General features: G+C 37.8%; 1 protein-coding gene across 2 annotated transcripts in view; it reads left to right on the top strand.

The window, feature by feature from the left end:
* LRCH1 (leucine rich repeats and calponin homology domain containing 1) overlaps positions 1-20,017 on the top strand; it is a 131,367-nt gene extending 111,350 nt beyond the window's left edge. The window contains exons 18-20 of one of the 2 annotated variants that reach the window (XM_065642431.1): positions 529-606; positions 4,932-4,988; positions 7,638-7,700. In XM_065642431.1, the coding sequence (XP_065498503.1) occupies positions 529-606; positions 4,932-4,967 (114 nt within the window). In that variant the 3' untranslated portion in view covers positions 4,968-4,988; positions 7,638-7,700. Of the gene's footprint in view, positions 1-528; positions 607-4,931; positions 4,989-7,637; positions 7,701-17,441 lie in introns of those variants that run through there. The other variant, XM_065642421.1, reaches the window with a different exon arrangement.
* The last annotated feature ends 2,489 nt before the right edge of the window (positions 20,018-22,506 follow it).

Consider the following 22,506-nt stretch of genomic DNA (forward strand, 5'->3'; position numbering starts at 1 on the left):
CATGAGTAGTCCTGAGACAAACTATGGAAATACTTAAATTCTACAGTAATGGGAAGTTTTTTCTTCAGAGATATTAAAATTGTGTATAGCTAGCATACTTTTGTGAGTACATAACGAATTTTAAAAGAGCCTGTTAATTACAGATAAGTCTGTTCCCCACGATGTATGTGGAAATCCTTCATCAGTTTACTTGTCCCTAAAATCAATATAATCTATCACAAATCATCGTAAGAGATTTTAGAACATCACAAGGGTATGTGAGCAAGTAGAGATCTAAATGTGCTGGTGACTTTTAACAACTAAGAAAAAGCACATGACATCTACAACTTACGTACTCAGATCGTATCTGTAGGCACGATATTTTTAGAGTGGTAAAAAAAAAACGTTGAGCAGAATTTTATGCATTGTTTTCAGGAGAAATATGGAAAATGGTACATCAGTACCAGAGTAATGCAATAGATTAATTTATTGACTGAACAAATGTTATTGACTTACTTTGCCATAAGCCATTTTTTCTTGTTTTTACAGCCCAAACTTAGTATGGCCAAATGCAGGAGAAATGTGGAAAACTTTCTGGATGCATGCAGAAAACTGGGGATACCAGAGGTAATTTAATTAAGTCTGTCATATCTAGCTGATCAAAACTGCAAAACACATGAATTACTTTAAAGCTAAAGGATAACTTTATGAACTTCAGTTTTTCAGCCATAAAGACATAAAATTAAGACAATTGTTTTAAATAATGTGATTTAATACTACTTTACTGCATTTAAGTGGATCATGTCATAGCACTTAAGAATTGCAACTTTCGTCTTAAATTAGTAATTCAGTATTATCTCCAGTATCTCCTTATCTTTGCCATGGAAAATAAAAAAGGAATATGGTAATTAGGTAATATGTAATATGTAATTTGGTGAAAGTTTGCAATTTTTTTTTGTTTTACAACTTAGCTACGTTTTTAGCTAGTGCTTTTAGAACATGGACTATATTCTTTTTAATTATAGATTTTCCTTTCTTTACAATATTAAGATCTCTATAGTATGTTGTCACTAATAACACACTTGTGTCTTGTACTGAAACACTTCTGCAGTGATGTGAGGAAAACATTTGCGTATTAAGTATGGAATGTATGTATGAGTGAGGTTGTTCTGTAGTGTAGATATAAGTGTTTCAGGAGTTGGAAACAGGGAAATCGCAGTGCTTGGTGTTTTCCGCTTTTCATTTAAGAATGGCAGCATTCATCATGTAATTTATTCTCGTATTAACAAGGACAAATACCATTATAACTAATGTAATGAATTCTGGAGTTTCATTCGGAATATTTCAAAGACTCTTATGGTTTAGAAGTACCAATTAAGACAAAAAGTTAATTTCCAATACGTGACCCTCAAAAGAAAGTAAAAGTCTTATATAAGGTCTTTTTAGTCTGAAAACATGAAAATTACACGATGTGTTTTCCCTGTGTTGATACCTACATGTGACAATATAATTAAGACTGAGTTCCTTTTAGTCTGTGTTTCAAGAATGCTGAAGCTAAAGGATATTTTGTGTGTATCTTCCCCACCACCCCCTTGGGAAGCAGATGGTAGTGCAAAGATTTCACACCGGGAAAAAAAATCCAGTTTGAATTCTTTATATTTTATCTATAATTGAGTTGGAGGACAGCAAAAATAACAGTTTATTATTTGCTATTTGTAGGAATTTTGAGGGGGAGACTTTTATCTTACAACTGCTGTGAATGGTTCATCATAAATGTAATGTGAGAATGCAATTTTATAGGCCGGGCCTCTAAGTTGTAATGGTTGATTTAGTTCTTGAAAGTATGTAATTTATTATGTTAGAATGATTTCACGTTAAAGGTAATATCTCACTTTAGAGAAGATCAAAATCTCAGTGCCGTGGGCTTGTGGACATGGAGTGTTTGTTAAGCTGCCCCAAAATTCATTGTCTTCTGATGCATGATAAATTATTCAGTGAATGAGAATTCAAGTTAGGTTTTTCTGGATATAGCTGGTTGGGAAAGAAAAGGCCAAGAGCTGTTTTCGTTGTTATCAAGAGATCTTTCAGAAATGGAAAAAAAACAGAAAAAATTGCAAAGATCCTTGCAGTACCATATTAGAGATGGGTAAGCTAAGTCTTAGCTCTGAAGTCTTTTAATTCTGAATTTCTGTAAGTAAGCTTTCTGGAAAAATGCCTTTTTGTTTTCTCTGAATAGACATTTTAATATATTTCATATATATCCTCTTTATTGCTTCCACTGAAATTAGTGTCGATTTTTTGGGGATTTCTAAAAACATTTTATTATAGTATATTTGATGCAGAGTTACACAGAGCCTTAAACACAAGGACGTCTTACCAATGTGATTTATAAAGCAAGCATCTTTATGGATCTAAATAAGCATTAACTTCTCTTGAGGGGAAAAATTCATTCACTTAAATATAAAATTAATGACTTGCAATTGTAAATTTACGAAAGATTTTAAGTACTCTGAGGATATTATTTTTTATTAGCTGTCAATAACTTGCAAATGTGCATGTTTGCTATATATTGCTAAAAATCCATTGTATTGCAGAACTGGGTGGTAAACGATAGAACTTTGCTGCATCTTGAAGGGCCGTGTATTAGACATACAAAGTTGTATGATAGTGAGTATGACAGTTAAATGTCAAAGTTTTTAAAGAAGTACAGATGGTGTGTTTAATGCTGCTTTGGGTTGATGAGTCGTACATTCCCTGACTACCTCTGGACAAGCCAGTAAAAGGAATGTAGTGAATTATTGCCATTTTTTAAAAACAAACATCTTATGGGAAAGTGATAGGTTCCACTTACGGATCCTAATAGCCGTAGGTGTTGGGCTTTTCTGTGGTACTTATTTCCATATTTAGTTCCTGAGAACTAACTTGAAATTCTGCTGCATGGGGTTGTTTTAAGGATTTTAAATTGCCATAGTTCCCGATGCTTTATTTTCAGTTATTTAGGGGATGGAATAGAGTACATGCTATTTCCTGAATTCCACAGGTTTAGAATAATATCCTGTCAAATCATGTAAAATGAAAACAAGAAAATTGCTAAGTAATTACTGTGCTGTGCTGATGTGCAAGGTCTCTGACTTCTGTGGCTTTCAGCATCCAATTCTTGGGTCAAAATTGCTTTCCCCAGAATGAGCCTGGGAAACTTCATCCAACTGTAGAAAAATGCAGTTGGTATCCATGTCCGAATGTGTCTTGATAAGCATCAGGAGTTGGTGTCTTGACCAAAGAACGGCAAATACGAATTCAGGAACATGAGCACCTCTTTATAATGACCTGATATGTAGATGATTCTGGAATTTTGTGCCAACTGGTGTCAGAAAGCTGGTAATGAGAATTTTAGTGCGAGGGGATGCCATGTTGAAATAACTTTCTGTTAATGGCCATATGATACTCCTCATCATATGCAGAAGGGATGTGTTGGATCATAAGCAAAAGGGATGTTTTAAGGATATCAGAGGTTTTTGTAAATATTTTTTTTTTGACAATTTTGTTTGATGTGAGAAAGAGATAGTAGCAGGTAAGCATCAGAAATCTTGAAGATTCAGAAAACGTCTTTGCTGTGCCTCTCAGAAGGTACGTGGCAGAAAAGGCACAATCTTTGTCACTTAGAAAAGTATGAAAGATGACTTTATTTTACACCAAAAGATTACTTTATTTTACACTGTTAACTAAAAACTGTCAAATTGTTGAGTCTCCTCTGTAATAGCTATAGAATGGCAAACACTCCTAATTTTTGGCTGATACAGATTGAAGAAGCAAGTGGCAGTAGATATAACCAGGGGTGTCTGTCCTGCATTTTTCAGAATGGCATACGGTGCTCGGATGGTGCCATTCACTGGAGCAGATTGTTAATGTCATATGAACACACTTCTGACACCACTTATAACACTTACTTAGTCCACTTATATTGCATCCACCCTCTCCCACTTCCTGGGTTTAAAAAAGAAAGCTTTTTTAAAAATGTATTTCTCTTTGTGTTTTTTGTGGCCTCTGCAGTGTCAAATGTACCAGTTCAAATGAAGTCTTACTCTTCTTAGTGACATCTCACCCAGGGGTATTAAAAATGATCAAGATAGTTTAGACATTTGATCATCTTTTCACCCTTTGGGGCTACTTAAGGTCAGAGAAATTAGATAAAAATGTTCTTTTTTAGAAAGGAAAGGCAGACTTTTCCTATGTACACACACACATGCCTTAGTCAATCTTCATATAGCTTGAGAAAAAGGTAGACTTGAGTTATGATGGTTAATACTAGAATGGTAATTTCTGGTGATAAAAGGCAGTGATAAAATAAAGTCTTTCACAGGCAGCTGTTACAGCAGGTTTAAGTAACTTCTGTGTTCCAGTCGTGGTGCAGCAGGGTTTAGTGGGACAAGTTATTTCTCAGGTGGGAATGAGAGACTGCTGCCCTGTCTCTCAAATTTTCAGTCAGCTACTTGGTTTACGCCTACTGAACAGAGAGGAGCGTGATGGTAAGAAACTGGTTTTTTGACCTCAAATAATCGTGTGAAGATTCAGGTTACAAAAGCCTTAGCTGTGACCCTTCCTGTGACTTTGGAGCCCTGCAAATGGGAGCTGTTACTGCATCTCATCTCCTCCTCTGAAAACTAGTTTGACTACGTTGCAGCGTCAGCTAGAATTCTTTAAAAAAATCATTGTGATTTGTGTTAGTGTAGGAATTGCTAATTAAGTAAAACAAACAGAAAAATCACAGGAGGTTTTTGTATGCTACACCCGGCAGCACAAAGCAAAAGAAGCAACCAAGCAGAGAGCGTCAAGTGCTTTATCTTTTATCCTCCTATTAGTTGTCTAACTGGTAATCACGTTTCTCAGTTTAATGCAAGGTATATTTTCATTGCCACTTATGCTTTTTTTTTCTGATCAATTCACGTAAGCAGTTACTTCTCCATAGTTTCATCATGAGACGTCCCTGAAGTTGCAGTGAGTTTTATCAGGTACGACTCCTTTTTCCACCATTTCGCTCTCTGCTCAGCAACGTGCCCTGTTTGGCTGACAGGCCGGAGTTAAGTGGTTCAGTATGCTGTCAATTACAGTACTGAAAGCATCATTCTGAGGTTCCTTTCATTTGTGTTCTGAGTATAGTGTATATTCACTGCAGACTTCGTGCTTTAATGCACTTCTGCAAACTTAACCTTGACATTTTTGCCAAAATTTGAGGAGGTTGGGTTTGAAATACTCTCTGCTCTCACAGTCACTGCAGGAGCATGGAGAATGGGGGTGGTTTGTGTACACCAGCAGCTGGTTATGCTTTTGTTGTTCCACTTCTCCCTTGCTGTGTTTATTCTGTGTGCATGATTTTGGCAACTATATGATTTAATCGCGTAGCTTCATAGATCTAACAAGTCAGTCCATAAACGTAAGGATTAAGTATCTTTTTAGTTTTTATAAGTAATAATTTTAGTCTCCTAAATGAGAAGGGCAGTGCTTGCGATGGATGGGTGGGTGGGTGGTTGTCTTTGTGACTTTATGTGGGGGTCATGTATTTTTTCACTATTATGTCATGTTTAGTTCAGTATTTTCATTTCACAGCTTCTGTAAAATTCTGGAAAGTGGAAATACTTTCACCGTTACTGAAAAGCTATATACATATATCTATATTTTTTTTTATCTAGAGTTACAATACAAAAGTTTAAAATACACACAATATAAACATTTTACTTAATGAAGTGTGAATGTAACACCAAATGATCCATCGTCACAGCACAAAAAAATAAGCAAAAATGATCTCACATCTCTCAGGCTTCCCCAGATTTCACTGAATTTCACTAAAGCACAGCATGGCAGTTCCCATAGGAAGTGTCTTCTGCATGTGTTGGCTGGTTTTGTACGCTTTGGCTTTTCCTGTATATGGCTTAGTGTGTTAATCTCTGGTTAGCAAGTCTCTGGAAAAATTCACCCTATTTACCAGCTCTCATTCTCTAACTCTGAAATTACTTCCTTCACCATTTGAATGCAGTAGGGACTGTTGTGGGCTTTTTTGGACAAAAACTGTTCAAAAGTCCGTGTTTCAAAGTGCTGTCCAATTTTTATATAAATTGAAGTTCAATGTGTCTTAGCTATTTGATTTTGGGTTACGTTTACAACAGGTAGGAATTAAGTCTTTTATGCTGTTTTAAAACTAATCCAGCATTTGCTGGGTTTATTGGTATCTTTGGTAAAAGTGCAATATGTTACATAGTTGGTGGTCACGAGTGAGTACTTTGCCCTAAAACTAGTTTCTCTGGTAAGCAGCTCAGGGATGTGGATGTTCTTGAATGCAGTACTAGTCCTATCCCATTTTTTAAACAAGATCAGCACGTTTTGTTCTATCTGTGAGTTTGCGTCCTTTAAAAAAAAGCCAAATACAATTGCACTGAAGTTTTTTATTGCACTAGAATTTTGAATTGAAAAAAAATCTGAAAAACGTCTGTAAAAAAGAAAGCCTTGTTGCTAGGTAGAGTGGTTCTCCACCTCTGTGTATTTGCTGGCCTAAGTAAGACAACTAAAATTTTGCAGCTTAAAAAGTGTGACTTTTTTCTTTGTGTATGAATTATAGTTCTGACTTCCAGTTTCACTGGTCACTGTTCAGGGCAGAAGAAGGGCCTTTGAAGTATTTTAAAGTTTAACTTATTGCCAACCAGACCTTGAAACTTTGCACTAACAGAAGACAAACATCTGAACTTCTACGTCTTCGTTTATTGTGTTCACTCTCAGTTTATTAAGTGAAACTGAAAAGCTGCTAAAGAAACATAGTGTTCCCATGAAACAGGGGATCTCTTTCCTACTTCCTATAATTTTATTCCATAAATATTCACCATCTTTGATAGTTAAGGCCTTATTTGCAATGTAGAATGATAGATTGCCTTTTGAAAGTACTAGTTGTTGCTTGGTTTGATTTTACTGTTAAATATTGTGTATGCATTTGATATTATTATTACGTGTTACACCTCATTTTGTATAGCTGGTCTAGAGTAAATTGCTGCATGAATTCATTGATACTTTCCAAAAAAAAGTATGGGAATCTAACCTGTCGATAACTTTTAAAATGCTACTTAAGAAATTCAGTGTCAAATTCTTCGGTTTAGATGATTTTTTTTTTTCCCTCCAGTTTCCATCCCAGGGTATCATTTCAGATGATATTTGAATAGCAAGTTTTAGATTATGTACTATGTTAGAGAATTTTGCATACTTCATATTTCTGCTGCTTGTGCTTTTAACAGCTTTCTAACCCACTGTTTGCTGTTGTGTAAGTTAGATATTTTATAACTGGTTCCGTTTACACATTTGAATAAGGCCCAGATGGACAAAGGTGTGCAGATCTCATTGGAAAAAATCACATGCACCTCCTCACCCTTGTGAATCTGGGCATAGTTCTGGAAGGATTTGAAGGACTGAGCTCTTCTAGCTTAACTTTCTGATATCATACAATAGCTTCAGTATTTAGACAAAATAAAAGAAAGCTGGGGTATCTAGTGACTAAGGAAGAAACTATTCCTACATGTTTATGCTAGAATATTGTGATTATTTATCAATATCTTTCTATTTTTGTATTTTTAATTTATGCACTGTGTTTTTTCTGTTCTAATGGCTGCCCTTCGGGATAGGCTGACCTCTGCTCTCCGTATGACATCCTGCAGTCGGATATTCGGCACATTCGAAAGACTGTTGACTCTCTGCTCGCCCTCGGGGAGAAAACCCCACAATCAACTTCTACCTTTCGCTCCTGGGATCTAATAGGCTTTTGTCTTTTCCACATACTTTTTATAGTCTTGATGTATATAACTTATCACTGGAATGTGCTAACAGCATAACCTGTTCGCATGTGCACACAAACTTTCTGCTTTGTCTCTGACAAATTACAGGTACTTAATTTCCTTCCTTTGTCTTACAAACTTCTCCCTTTCCCTCGCTTCCCTTCCTTGTAATATCTATATTAATCTCTTGAAACAGGAGAGAGGGAACATCTTGAAGGCAAGGCCCATCTCTTCTCCCTCTCTCCAGCCCTAGTTTAAGAACTTATGTACCTCTTTATTTATAATTTGTTTTCTTTTATGTTTCCTAGATTACACACTAAATATGTTAAAGCAGTGAAGCTACTCTTATCCCACTTTGGGGTGTAGGCTAGATGTTTAACACAAGGTAAACAACTGAGCCCTTTGCTTTTTGTGAAAAGCCAAGAAAGCTGCAGGTATTGAGGCAGCTGAGGCGGCACTTAATAGATGATAGTATTTTATGAGTTGGTGCCAGTTATCTGTGTTAGTTTTTAACCCTTTAGATTAACAAGAGTACTGTGACTTTAAAGATTGTTGGTCGTCTCTACTGTTCCGATTAAATTCCGTAGTTATGTTTCCCTACTTCTGTTTTGTTTTCCTCCAGATTCCATAGAATAATCTTTTTCTTCTGTCACAGAAAGCAGCACTGAACTGCTTCTAAATACTTACATTGCACTGCAAAGATAACTGTAAAGAGATGGTGGGTATGAACAACCCATAATATGTCAGGGACTCCAGAATGTTTCAGATGAAGATTTTGGAGTACAGTGTGAGACAATAGGATAGTCTGAGGATAAGCTGTTAGGTTCCTGTATCTGCCATTCTTATGTCAAGCAATTCATGTCACTATCTTGTCTCCGTTTCATCACCTGTGAAAATGCAGGTAATGTTTGTTTGTTTGTGTAACAAAGACAATGTAGCTCAGAAAATAGATGGTCTAGGAAGGTGCTAGATTTTCCATTGTAGGAGGTTTTACAGAATAGGTCAGACAAACGTTAGCCAGGATCTATTTTGGTCCATTTAACTCTGCCTGTGGTTCCAGTGCTGGACTGATGATGCCTCCATTTCCCTTCTGGTTCTGTGTTCTGTTCACCTATTGTAAAACTTGAGCAAGACATTTTTTTGTTGTTGTTTTTACTCCTTATCAACAGGATATAGACAAATGAAAATTGATTGAAAAATACAAAACCTCAAATATAAACATATACTGACATATATTGCAATATTGGCCTAGATGCTGTTGATTAAATTTGCAATTCAGTCTCAGGCTAGCTAACCCAAAGACCTCAGTTTTGTGGCTGTGAAATACGTGCATTCATTTCTCACTGCCTAGGATATTAAAAAAATACCTATAGACCTTTAGAGTATAACTAGCATAAGAACTTGGATGTTACTGATTATTCTGGCCATATGGTTATGATTTAGTGCGATACTATAAATATCCCTATTCCATAGATAGTTGTAAAATTTTATTTAAAAACTTCTAAATGCAGTTATATTCCTGGTTTCCATACCTTAAATATATACATACATATATAAAAAGGATTAAATGTATAATTGGATATGTATTTTAAGATGGGAAAAATAATTTCAGCTGACTGATAAATCAAATTTTTTTAAAGGATTTAGTGTCTAGCAGCTTCTGGTGCATATGTGTAACAACGCCATTGTAAAGAGTCTCTTGTGACCAGGCATGAGTTCAGCGAGTGCTTCTATGTTCTTTATGCTTGAGGTACTAGTTATTTGGATGTGTAGCTATGGAGTTGTGCCTTCATCCTGCACAGGCCTGTCTCTTATCTGTGTGCGTGGTTTCAGTGATTAGAACAGTGGACATTTGCTTACTCAGAGTTGGAGCCTGACATTTAGGCTTCTACTTTCAGCAGATCTCTGCCTTGATTTTGGCTTTGTTTTAATGATGTTGCTTTTCTTGAGAACCTGAGAAGGTGACATAAAGCTTGAGTCAGTTCAGAATACATTGATTGTTTCATTCTTTATAATCCAGAGTTGGTATCCGAGGCAAAAGTGACGTCTTCTCCAGAGCTGAGATTTTACTCCAGCTCCCATAAGTTGTAGACAAGTCTGTCAATGCTTTGTGTTGTGCACTCCTCGTGTAGTACCCATCTACATATATGAGTATATTTTAGCATTTTTTGACATTAGAAAATCAGGTGGTGAAAGTTGTTGCTGCCATCCTGTAGTACACATCTGTCTCGTTTTACATTAAGTCTGATTATCCACTGTATCCAACAGCTTTGGCAGGGAGGTAAGAGAAGTAGTAGATCAGTGTGCTTTGCATTTCCAGTGTTCAGAAATTGAAGTTCATGTCTTCAGTGTTTTTCAATGTTTTATCAGACTGGATTAGAAATGGAAATACTGTTGTGCCCATGTAGACCAACTGTACATACCCCAATCATAATGATACCTAATTCTCAAACTTGTCCAAAGTTTTAGCTTCACAATTGCTTACCATACAAACAGGGTTGTCTTGTAGTTACTTAGAGTACATTTTATCACGGTTTTCAACTATGACAGTATACAGTAGTCAAAATGTAACAATACCAGCACTTTTTTGTGGTTACGGAGTTGAAACCATCTTGGTCCAGACTGTGAAAGTCGACAATACTCGCTTCATGAGAAGCACAGCCTTAATACCACACATGGAGCTTATCTGGTTTTGTATTTTTTCCTGGTTGTTATTGATAACACTTCCAAATATATCTAAATCTTACAAGGAAAGGAATAGAAAAATATACCCTTACACTTCTCTAAGAGTGAATGTAGTAATGTTTCTAAAAATACATTTCAAACATAATGCAAACGTGAAAAATCCCTGCCTGCCCATCCCTGAATCCAATAATTCTCCTAGTAAATGGGGAGGAAACTAAAACATATATGTAGCTCATTAATGTACTCTAATGGGCTCTTTGCTAAATTCAGAGTCCTGTTTCTGTGCTGCTGTTCGTGTGGCTTTAGTACTTGGGAAACCAACAGTTCAACTGCCTGGTGGTTCTTCACCTCTGAGGAGATCCCAATGTTGAGACATTCAGTTATATACACTTGGTACTTACTGCCCACAGCCAGTCACATGGTTAAGTTGATGGCCTTGGATTTAAAAACAATGTACTCTGTAATTTGCCCCCATATTCATTGATAATATGAATTAGATTTGCTCCCCCATTTGTTTCCCCATTTACTTCTTTCCATTGCAGTGGTCATCAGTGACTTTCAAGCTGTGACTTCTTGATAAATTGGTCAAATCCAACCTGTACTGTGGAGGTCCTGTCATCCCTACTGCAGTAAAGTAATAAATACAGATTGTAATGATTTAATTTAACATGCATGCAGGTAAAATGTATTTGCGCTGAATTGCAAGGGGAATTTTGATGTGAGGATTTGGGTTTGTTTTTCCTTGAGGGAGAAAACTGATAAATATTTTGAAATGTAGAGTAATGCAGTGTAGTAGTCCTTCAAATGCCTCTTTCTTCAAATATATATTAACAAACTGATACAACTGAAAACTGAATCTGGATCCCATTGTGTTCCTAATGAGTTTTCTGAAAGGCTACACTTACTGTGAATGGGGATTGAATTAGACCTGAACAAATATTCAGTCCAGTTTTCTACTCTATAGACATTAATAAGTTTCCGAATGTTGCCACATAATTGTTTTTCACAAAAAGAATTATTCTTGGCATTTTACTCCTGCTAGAAAGCAGTCACATATTCAAGTTTAGAAAATATCATGGAGCAGGTTTGGTGGACCATTGCCATTTCCTTCATTTCTCACACATAAGCTGCATTATGCAGAAAGAGCAGCATAAAAATACTTTAAGGTAATTACCCATTCTACTTTGACACAAAACATTCTCATACCTTCACTTTGTCTCTCAGAACTTAATGTATAAGGTTATGGTAAATTTGATATTTCAAGTTTAAGTGTATGTTTTCTCTTGCTGTTCAGTGTGTGTCTGTCTTCATGAAGTTGTCTGTTCCCTCCAGTTTAAGGTCACTGTTTTCTAGAGCATGTTAGAATGATACTGTGAGGTGTTTTGGCAAAATATATGGTCTACTTCTAAAATTTTGTGGCTGAAGGCCAGAATTTGTGAAGCCCGCCATCTGCAAATACAGTTTTGTAAATATTAGCAGTTTATTACATATTCAGAAGATGCACATTTTGAGGCATCTAACTGGCTGCAACTCCAAATACAGAATTGCAGCTGCAGTATTGAAGTACTGGAGGTCTGGAGGTTTTTTTGCTTTGTCAACTCTGGTCATAAGTGCATATTCCACAAAACATACTAATCTTTCCTTTGTAAATTAAAAGAAAAAAATTATTAAATATACCTGCAGCCTGAATTACTGTGCTTTTTGATCTTCTGCTCTTTTGTTTTGGACTTCAAATGGTAATCTGAGGGCATTTGGGTACAGACAGACATGATCAGTAATAGTGGATAAGGAAAAAATATATAAAAAGACATAATTTCAAATTGCCTTAGATACATGAAAAAGTAAATGTTTGCTATGTGTTTTTTCAGCTCTTTAGAAAGAAAACTTGGTCCTGGCCTAAAAAAATGTCAAGGTTTTAGATATTTGACCCAAGTTTGCTTTAACGTAAGGCCCTAGGGTTTCTTTTCCATTTCAGAGTAGTTGGCTACAAAAATTGAATGGTGGGCCTTACACAGACTTATTTTTTTAATTTGCACTTGGAGAAACTACACATTCCACTATATCATTGTTTTCTGAGCATTTTTTCCCCTGTAGATCTGAAATCTCATATTCTACAAATACAAGGAAGAAAGAGAGAGGCTCTTGCCAAATTGTAGAATTCCATTTCTCTGTATTTTTGCCAGCAAATGTAGTTGGCCCCTGATGTTGATGTGGCCATTTTGCTGCTTGCCATGTGCTATAATAGCAACTACTACTTTTTCATGATGAATTACCATATCTGGATTGTCAAGCTGTTTGCCCCGGCAGAAACCAGTTCAAACAGTTATCTTGACTTTGACGGCGTCTGATGGCAAAGAAAACAGACACTTGTCACGTATCCTTGAGGGATTAGTGTCCTTGCGTGTTCCTGATGGTTTGGTGTTTTTTGTTGGGTTTTTTTTTGTTGTTGTTGGTTGGGGGTTTTTTTGGTTTTGTTTTTTTTTTTTTACACCAGCTAAATCAGGCGTTTTGTTCCAGGATTAGAAACTCGCTCTGGCAAGCACACGCATGCGTGTTGGTTTGTGGGTACGCCTGTTGTATTGTCTTTTTGTTGTTGCTGTGACTCAGCCTCCTGGCTGCTGCCTCCTTTTCGTCCTTTTTTTTTTTTTTTTGATCAAAAGGAGTTTGTTCTTTTGTTTCGCGATGAGTTTGAAAACATCTTTATCCATTCATAATGGCTATGTGTCGGTAGAAAGTGGTTTGCTTGTAACATGTAATTAAGTTCCTCTGTGTTCCTAGGGAGAAAAATTACATTAAAATTTAGATCTTCATTTTTGTAGTAGAGACAGAGAAGACATTCATGCTCCTATGAGTGGACTGATGGCCCTTCCCTCCACGAGTGTTTTTAAAGATATTTAAAGACTGTTCTTGAGAATTAGTAGCCAGTTCTTCTGTCCGTGTTGTGCTCAATGATGGTTTCAACAGGGGTATTTTTAGAGAGACGATTCATACTACCAAATTGAAGTGTTATAGGTTTGATGCTAATGTAAAAGGGACAGAAATTTTGTTGAAGTGGGGAGAAGTGGGTGAAGTTGAGTCTCCTCAGTGTCACGGGTGAGTTTCTTCTCTTGGTTGGTCAAGCATATTGTCTCAAAACGCCAAGATTTAAGAAAATTTTATGAAATCTTCATGGTTTGCAGCTCCATGGCTCTGCTGTCAGTGCTTTCCGGGTCACGGTTGCAGGGGGCTGGAGAGTGAAGCCAAGCATGGAAAGTGGATTGTGCTGCAGAAACCGCGGCTGAACGTCGGGACTGAGACCCCTGGGATCTTGGCCCAAGGTGGCTGTTGTTCTGCAGAAAGCCGAGCTGATATCTGTGTGCTCAGGATTCCGTCCTCAGCATGATTCGGTTTTTCTTATTCCAAGACGAGTTAAATATGTTATTCTAAAGCTGTGATTCGAAAAGCATGTGAGGCAGGATTGATGAAAGCCATTTCCAAAGCTTTGAAGGCAGTGATTAGGTTTTATAGAGAGAGTTGATTCATGACACATTTAAGATGCAGTTTGTCATTTTTAGGAGAGGGCATAAGTCTCATTGTCAATTTTGAAAAGCTTATTATAGCCACGTTTAACTGCAGAATTATAAAATATTTACCAAGTTCCACCTTCTGCTTAATAAGAGGAGGCTCCCAATTGTATATATTTTAAGAACTAATGAAGAACGATGTGTAACATGGAAAAGTACCATGCTGTGAAACTTCTCACGCCTAGAACAAAGTCGTACGTTCCTTTTTGTTTTATAGGCCTTAAATAGCTTTCCTTATTTCACTATGCATCTTGTAAATACAGCAGAAGGAGAGAGGTTGTTTCGTACAAACTGGATTACTACACTGTACTTAAAATAATTAGATAACGTATTCTCTTTAAAAGGAGAAAAATTGTATTGGATGGGGTTTTTTTATTAAATGGGGCATGCACTCCTTTATGCTTTTAGTGAAAATGTGCTTATAGACAATTGCAGAATTCCTAGCAAGAAAGCATGACAGAATAGTTCTCCGAGTGCTGAAAGGTGCCACAAAAATGATGAGTTTAGAATTTAAGTTTTTCTAAAGGAAACATTCTTAACTGTGGCCTTTTCAGCAAATTTGGCTTCAATAGAAAAATTTAGAATATTCTCAGACATAAATATCTAGCAAGGTAAATTGTTTTGGGGCTGGGTTTTTGGATTCAATCCCTGCCTTTCATTCTTACTAACTAATCACTTAGTTTTCAGCTATTGGATTTAGAGGGCATTATTATTTAATGCCTTTTGTCTAGCAGGGAAGACTAATGAATTAGTGGCATGTTGTGGGCCACCCAGTCTGTGAAACAAGAGCCCACTGTGCAAGTGCACTGGAAAGAAGTAGAAGAGAGCAGAGCGAGTAACTCTTCACTTCAGATGTGCGATTTGCGTTCTCATTTATTGAGATGAATATAATTTTTCTGAAAATTATCAGAATCAGAGTATTGTAGATTTGTATATGAACTGTGTCCCTTTTGATATCACTATATCTTCTTTTGTAGCTACTCCACAGCTAATCAGGTATCAGTTTAGGAGTTTGCATCCTAGAATATATTTATATATTTCTCTGGAAAATATACTTTTTTCCAGAGGTGTAAAAGGTGGGGAGAACCACAGCTTGCAGGTCAGTATCTCAGTCAGAAAAACAAACCAGAATGAACTGCAGGACCCAGTGTCTTGACTGAAATGACCAGTTGAGGGGAGGTTTGGGATGGAAATCTGGGTGATGAGCTGGAATGGCTGCGAGACGGGGATATTGCTGTGTGCAGACCGGGCAAACGGCTGCAGCAGAGCTGGGCACGGCCGCAGCTGTTTGGTCGCTGTGAATCAGGATCCACAAACTCAACGTACGTGCAAACCCAGTGTTAGCGAATCGCCAGAATGTTCCAGCATCTGCCCTGTGGAGAAATGGATGTTGTTCCATCTCTCACAGACCTGCTCAGCCAAGCTCCTTGAAAGTTATCTGTCTGAAATAGCGTCTTGGGTCTGTGTGTGTAGAAGGAATCGGCGGTATTTGTTTGGTGTTCTTAAAAAAATAATTAGAAATGAAGTTTAAAAAAATATTTTAAAAAGAAATATTAAAACAGCTTAAATATAAAACATAGAAGCCAAATATAGATAAATTATCAGTATCATATGTCATAATTGTTAATAAAGTTTGGCTCTCACTTTTTAGGTTCAGTCGTTAATAGGTAAGTTTTGTGGATTTTCTCTCGTTGAGGCTAGAACTGGAGTGTGAGGAACTTCACAGAACATTTAAGCAAGTGAAGTGTTGGTTGTGCATAAAAGAAATGCTCATTAACAAAAAGGAACAAACATCAGAAGACTCAGAGCAGCTGAGTAGGATTCTGAGGGAGCCGCGGCCCACTGGAGATTTCCTGAGCAAAGACTGGACACTAGTGGAAGCAGATAAAGCAATTAAGCATGGGCGCATAACATGATAAAAACTGTGTTAATTGTTCTTCTATGTACCAGCTCCTGTTCCATCATCCTGAATATTGTATTTCATATTATGGGTTCGTAGGGTTCAGAGAAGGGACTAGAGCTGAACAAAATATGTCATGAGAAGGGAGGCTGAAGAGATTAGTGATGTTTAAATTGGAGATATAATCAATGCGAATGTGAGGAAGTGTGACAAAGGGCCATGAATTGCATAGAGACCCTTAGTTGACACTACAGAAGCAAGAATATTTAATAGAAGACAGGCAATTAATTAAAATATCTCAAATGCATCAGTAGTTTTAGAAGCTGTAAGTTTATTGAACAGCAAAGAGATTCAATTCTGAGAATATCAAAACAGCCCTCTCCTAAAAAAAAAAAAAAACAACAGTATCCTGTGTCTGCAGATGGTCACGTATGGATGCTTAGGGAAAGAACAGAGGTGAGATCACATAGATGGCGCCTTTTCAAACTTTAAGCAATCTGATGTGCACAGTTTGAGGCCTTCATGAGCCAGACACTGTATCCACGTTTGTGTTTAATAGTATTGTTTGGGCTTTTTTCTCTCTGTATATTTTTGTCATCCCGCTTACGTTTTTGGCTTCCGTGTTGTGGCAGTGAGTCTCACAGCTGTGATTATGGTTTGTGTGATGTAGTCTGGTCTTTCCATTTTATTTTTTACAAACCTGCTGCCTGATTTTATAATTTCATGAATTTCATTAATGGGAATACCCCGTTACACTAAAAAAAGCCCCTGCTTTTCAAAGACAGAGCCAAGTGTGACACAAGCAGGGCTTTCTGTAGTGATTCTCTGCGGTGTCTTGTTACCTGTAGGAGATACAGTATTTACTGTTTGACTGTCTTCTGGTGGAACCAGCAGGTTTCATCCTGGCCGTGATTGCTGTGTCCTAATGGTGCATAAAGTTGATTCCTGGATATCTCAAAATCTGCTGCTCAATACTCAGAATGAAACACTTTGCCCATTGAATGCACAACATTACACACAGGTTTCTATAAAAGCTACTGGGTGGTTTTCAAGGTGCGTATCCTGGGGCCGTGACCTACCTGTCTAGAGCTCAGTGGTAGAACTTTTTTGGACCAAAACCCACCCTTCTGTCCCCAAACACACTCATATATATGTCTATATATATATGATAAGGGGCAAATGCCATGTTATCTCGCTTTGTAGGTGAAGGTTCAGTGTGTACCTGCTGGCCCGCACTCTTAGTTAAGATGTTTATATACTGTAATGACCACAGGACAAGCTGTTTCCCGAGGCCCAGAATATTATTAACAGATCTATCACTAATTCTAAGGTATAATGAGAGCAAAATCAGGCACTTTCTGTCAAAATCATGGGAAGTTCCTTTTAATTAAGAATGGGAAGCGGTTCCTGCTTGTTGGGCTTTGTGTTCCAACTGTGTTCATGTAAAGCAAAGTTTTGTAGTGAGTATTGAATATCCTAATCTTCCCTCCTTTTGTCTTTTTCTAGGAGAAGCTCTGCCTACCACATCACATCCTAGAAGAAAAGGGCTTGGTAAAAGTGAGCGCAACAGTTCAAGCGTTGCTAGATATAACCACAGTGAAACAAACTTTGTTCACGTGAAACTGCTCTCGCTGCTGTTACCAGCTCCACTGTGCCATCAAAGAATCACAATACTGCCCGTCTCTTCAAACTGCATTTGAAAAAAACCCCAGTACTCCAAGAGTATTCTTACACTTCTGATTTTAAAATCATGTTTCAGACTGTACGTGTGCGTCGAACTACAAACCAGAAACTAAACAGAAACACTTTCTAGAGCAAACTGGCGCTTCACTGCTTTTCTAGCTCACTTTGTACAGTACTCATCCAAACAGCCACCTCTTTGCCACTTACAAATGCGTGGAGTGCACAGCCGTCTTGCAGCAAGATACCTTCGTATTATTAAACTAAGAATCATTATAATTGGGGGGGGAAGAGAGGGAGGGAGAGTAAATCAGACCACGTTAGGTTTTTCTGCAGTTGCTTCAGGCTGTTGCCTCTTAAAGATATCCTGACATAAAATATTTATATAAATATTATTTATTAGTGAGTTGTTATTCATCCTTTGGATGCAAAATGTAAATTAGGAAACTGTATTTTATTACTGCTTTTTTGTGGTTAAACACTTTATTTTAATATAAATATTTAGTTATTTTTTATTCTACCTGGTGTGCAGTAGCTCTAGATCTCCGTAAATTGTATTTTCTAATCTGTAAGATAAAAAGCAAACAAAATAGGTGCTTTTATTAAAAGAACAGCTAGCTGGAATGGCATTCTTTATTTCTTGAATTTGTGGAACATTGGTAAAAATTTGTCTGCATTCCATTGAGTTTCCTACATTCCAGTATCACTTTTTCCCCCTGCTAGACTGAATTGGCTGAAACAGAGAGCACACCCATTTTATTTGTATATAGATGTTTAAAAAACAGTAAAAAAAAGGAAAGATGTAAACTTGAAAAATAAATGTGAACAAATACTTTTGATTGCTTATTTTACTATGCACAAGACATTTAACTTTTGCCACAACAAAATGAATGATGTGCATTAGGATCATGTGTCTTGAAATATAATTTTGCACTATAACCTCATTTCTTTTAAAGACCACAGCACTACAGAAAAACTAATTAAAAAGAGCACATCGAGATGAATCACCAGGTAGCAAAAAAAATTTGTTTTTTTCAATGATGCCATTGAGAGGAGATAAAATGATCCGAATTGCCAAAGGCCGTCTCAAAGACGTGGTCTTCGAGATACAACCAGCGCTGCTCCTGATGGTCTCCATTGCTGTCCCACAGAACTGAGCACAACATTCTGTAGGTCGTGTTTGCAGGATCCGACCTCTAATCCCATGTCAGCAATAGGAAATAAGGTTCTTTTTCTTATCGCTACTTTAATATTTTTTTAAGAGATTTTTAAAAGCCTAACTTATTATTAAAACATTGCGTGGTTTAGATCGAAAAGTTCCAGCACATCCTTTCTCACCGTATCTGGAACATCCGTTTTTCTTTCAGATGGGAAGCTAGGGATGGAACTCCAGCAAGCGGGATGGGAACGCTGCACGTGGTGAGCAGGTCAAGCCGGGAGGGGTCAGGGGTGCGCAGGACTGGGTAGTTCAAAACACATAATCACAAAAAAAGAGGCAGTGGGTGGTGGGAGGGTTAAATATTTCAGCAAGAGAACGTGGAGAGAACCATTGTATAAAGCTTTTTGGGAAGGATGATGCCTACTTGTCACTACTGTGTATCTAGGCAAAGGTACGTGCATGTTCACAGATGCTGCATTTAAACCCAGCAGTATTCCAGTTGCAGATTTTTAGTGGTTAATACCGTATTTGAATGCAGACGCTGCCTTTTAACACCAGAAATTGCCAATGTGCTGGTCTGTACTGACAGCAGCGTGTTAGGAGGAGGAAAACGGACTCACAAACAATGAGACATGCAGTATGCACGGAATATCCAGTTACTTCAACCAAAGCAAAAGTGTTTATTTTCTAGAGGGAACATTGACTTAAATTGTAATTTTGATTGGCAGCTAGTGTATTGTTTCCTATAAAATGTACTGTGCACTTTAACACTAAATTAAAATGTATTTTAATATTTTACAGAGCTGCACAAATATCAGTTTTGTCAAAAAGCACGAGCAATGTAAAGAAAATAAGTTTTCAGGTCAGAGTTTATCAAATTTTAAAAGCATTCAAAGATCGAGTATAAAAATAGGAATATTGATTTCTGCATCTTGAGGGATAAAATGCAGGTTTCCTAAGTATTTTTTTACAATGTATATATGGCAACACGAAGCTTTGTAATTATTATTTTGACAGATCTTGTGGTTTTTCATAATTAAAATTTTGGTTTTCTCCTGATAGTGTCTTCCAGTATTTGCTTGAAGTTGGCTGTAAATAAATAGCTCTAAATATTTTGTAATACAGCTTTTTTTATGCAGTCTTAACCTGTACGGCTAAAAAGAGAATCTTCATGAATCTTTGTATACTATTTATATGTGCAATAAAACATGCATGGCAAATCTATAATCCCCTAAGCAGTGAACATAATGTATATAGAAAATCTTTACTGTAGTTACAATTAAACTCTATTATTTGTAGAAACCCTTTACTGACTATCCCTGTGACTGACATTTTATTTTAAAGAGATGGTGTTTGGAGAGCTCAACAGTGGGAATGATGGATGAGGGTTTGGGGACGGTGAGGATGATGTGACCCAAATAAAGGAATTCTGCAGCTCAAGTAGGAATAGGATCCAGCTGTGAACTGTTGGGTTGGTGTTGGTTCCTGCCAGTGAATCCAGCAATAACGCTGTGCCACTTTCTGACCTGGGGTTACCCCAGTGTGACAGGCTGTGCTGAGCTGCTTTGCCCTTCTCCCATCTCTGCAGAAACCGGTAGTAGGGACCACTGCTTGTAGGTCATAGCATAGAGCCTTCTCTTTCCTGTGCAGGTTTCTGAAGTCATGTCAGTAGAGAATTCGCTATTTTCTCATTTCTGTAATGAACAGTCTTTACCTTAACCAGGTGATCCTAGGGTTGTCCTGGTTTACTTTTGGTAGTGGATTGTGCAAGGGGAGGATGTTACGGCAATAACTTCCAGGGCAGATCCTGCTTTTAATTTCCAATGGAGCTGAGCGCCTTTGTGGCTGTTGCACTACAAAGCTGCATTAAATTCAGCATAATTTAGGCAGGAAGAGTCCAGTAGCAGTCCCAGACCCAGAGCAGAGCCTGTTGAACAGCAGGCTGCTGAGGGCCCTGTCCAGCTGAGGCTTTGCCAGCAACAGGGACCTGACAGCCACACACAGTTCTCATCAAGACAGGCAGACACATTTGGTCTCTGTAGCCACCTGCACAAATGATTCAGGTCTCCCTGTGGGTTTGCGCTGGACTTGCAGCCTGTGGACACGGGCGGTTTGAGGGCCCTGTCTTTGTCAGCCCTCCAGCACCAGTGTTGTAAGAGCTCTGGGCAGTTTCTGTAAAGCCTTGAGGTTACTGAATTCCAAAGCAAGTTTTCATGGACTCAAAAGAGCCCATCAGATGCTTACCTGAATCTGCTCCTGCTCACAAGCGAGGTAACCGCAAGTCCCTCTCAAGGAGGAAGGCAGTAACACTGCACGTAAACGTTAAGTTTTATCAAGAAGGCACTGCAGGAGGGCAGACAATTATTACAAGCACCAAGTGGAAAATATGATGGGTATTTTCAGCTTCAGAACTTGTAGCTGGGCAGTTGTTTGGGGAAGCTGATATGATCATTGATCTCCTGCTGAACTGTAAAGGATACAGGAAATAAAGCTCTCCACAGTATAATGGGAAACTTAGAATCACACCATATAAATTTATCAGGTATGAAAGAGGGCTTTTCCCCCTACCCATGCAGGTCAAGCTGTTGCCTATCATTAAACCAGCAGCTTTAAAATTGTTTAAAAGCACTTAAATTACAGGGCTAAACCTGCTTTTTAATCTCTTCTAATATAACAAGCAGGTGTACACACTCCTGTTAGGGAATGACCAAAAAAAAAAAAAGTGGCATGCCCCTTGTGGCATGCCCCTTTCCCTTTAATGCAATTATCAGAATGCATTAGGACAAAAATACTAGCTGGGAAGTAACAATGGAAATGTTTATCATGAGCAGCACCTGCACCAAGGTGGACACCCTGACTCTGCTGCTACTCTGCTCTTAGCACTTGGCACAAGGCTGCAGTACCAGCACAGCACGCTGCTGCTCCCCTCCTGTGTTACTCACAGCCCAGTCATTCATATGCTGGATCCAGCAGGGTGGTTGCCTGGTTGCTGCGCAGGGAAGGAACAACTAGAAGAAGCTGCCGCACATTTAACAAGCCTTTGAGCCAACTTTGCTGCTGTGGGAGTGGAAAAATCTAAATGTTTAGCACTTGTGGCTTAATTTTTTTTATGAGTGCCCTGCTTTGTAAGGAAAGAGTAGTTAGTGTCTGTTGTAAAGCTACATACACAGTGTGTGAAACTTGTGTTGAGCATTTCAGAGAACTCTTGCAAAGTACAGAGTCATATCTTCCCAGCCTTCTGAGCTTACTTCAGAAATAAGTAGATGCAAGACTGATTTAAAAAAAAAAAATCAATACATAATTCAAGCTAGTCACCACAAACAGGAATATAAATTCCCAGCATCAGCCTCTCTGCAACCTAGACTTGAGCAGGGGCTGGAGAAACAGGAGAGCACACAGCATTGCTTACAAAGCAAACCGCTCCTACGTCCATCCACCCTACTATTTCCTTTGGCAAGAGTGAGTCAAGGTTTGAGCAATGATGCAGGTTCAGCTGAACCACAAGAAAGCAGAGGTTACAAGTGATTGAGCACAAGATAAAGAGCTCACTGGAACAATCTCTACACTTGCCCCACATGAAGTAACAGGCAGAATTACACCACTGGCAACTATTTTAGATCTACAATTGTCAGGCCTAAATTCTGCCATCTTCTGTGAAATAAGCAATGTTGTTTTCAACAATGAGACATCTGATCATCTATAGACAGAGAAAGCTTTTTCCAGGTCTGTTTA

The sequence above is a fragment of the Caloenas nicobarica genome, chromosome 1 (genome assembly GCF_036013445.1).
Source record: "Caloenas nicobarica isolate bCalNic1 chromosome 1, bCalNic1.hap1, whole genome shotgun sequence".
NCBI lineage: Eukaryota > Metazoa > Chordata > Aves > Columbiformes > Columbidae > Caloenas > Caloenas nicobarica.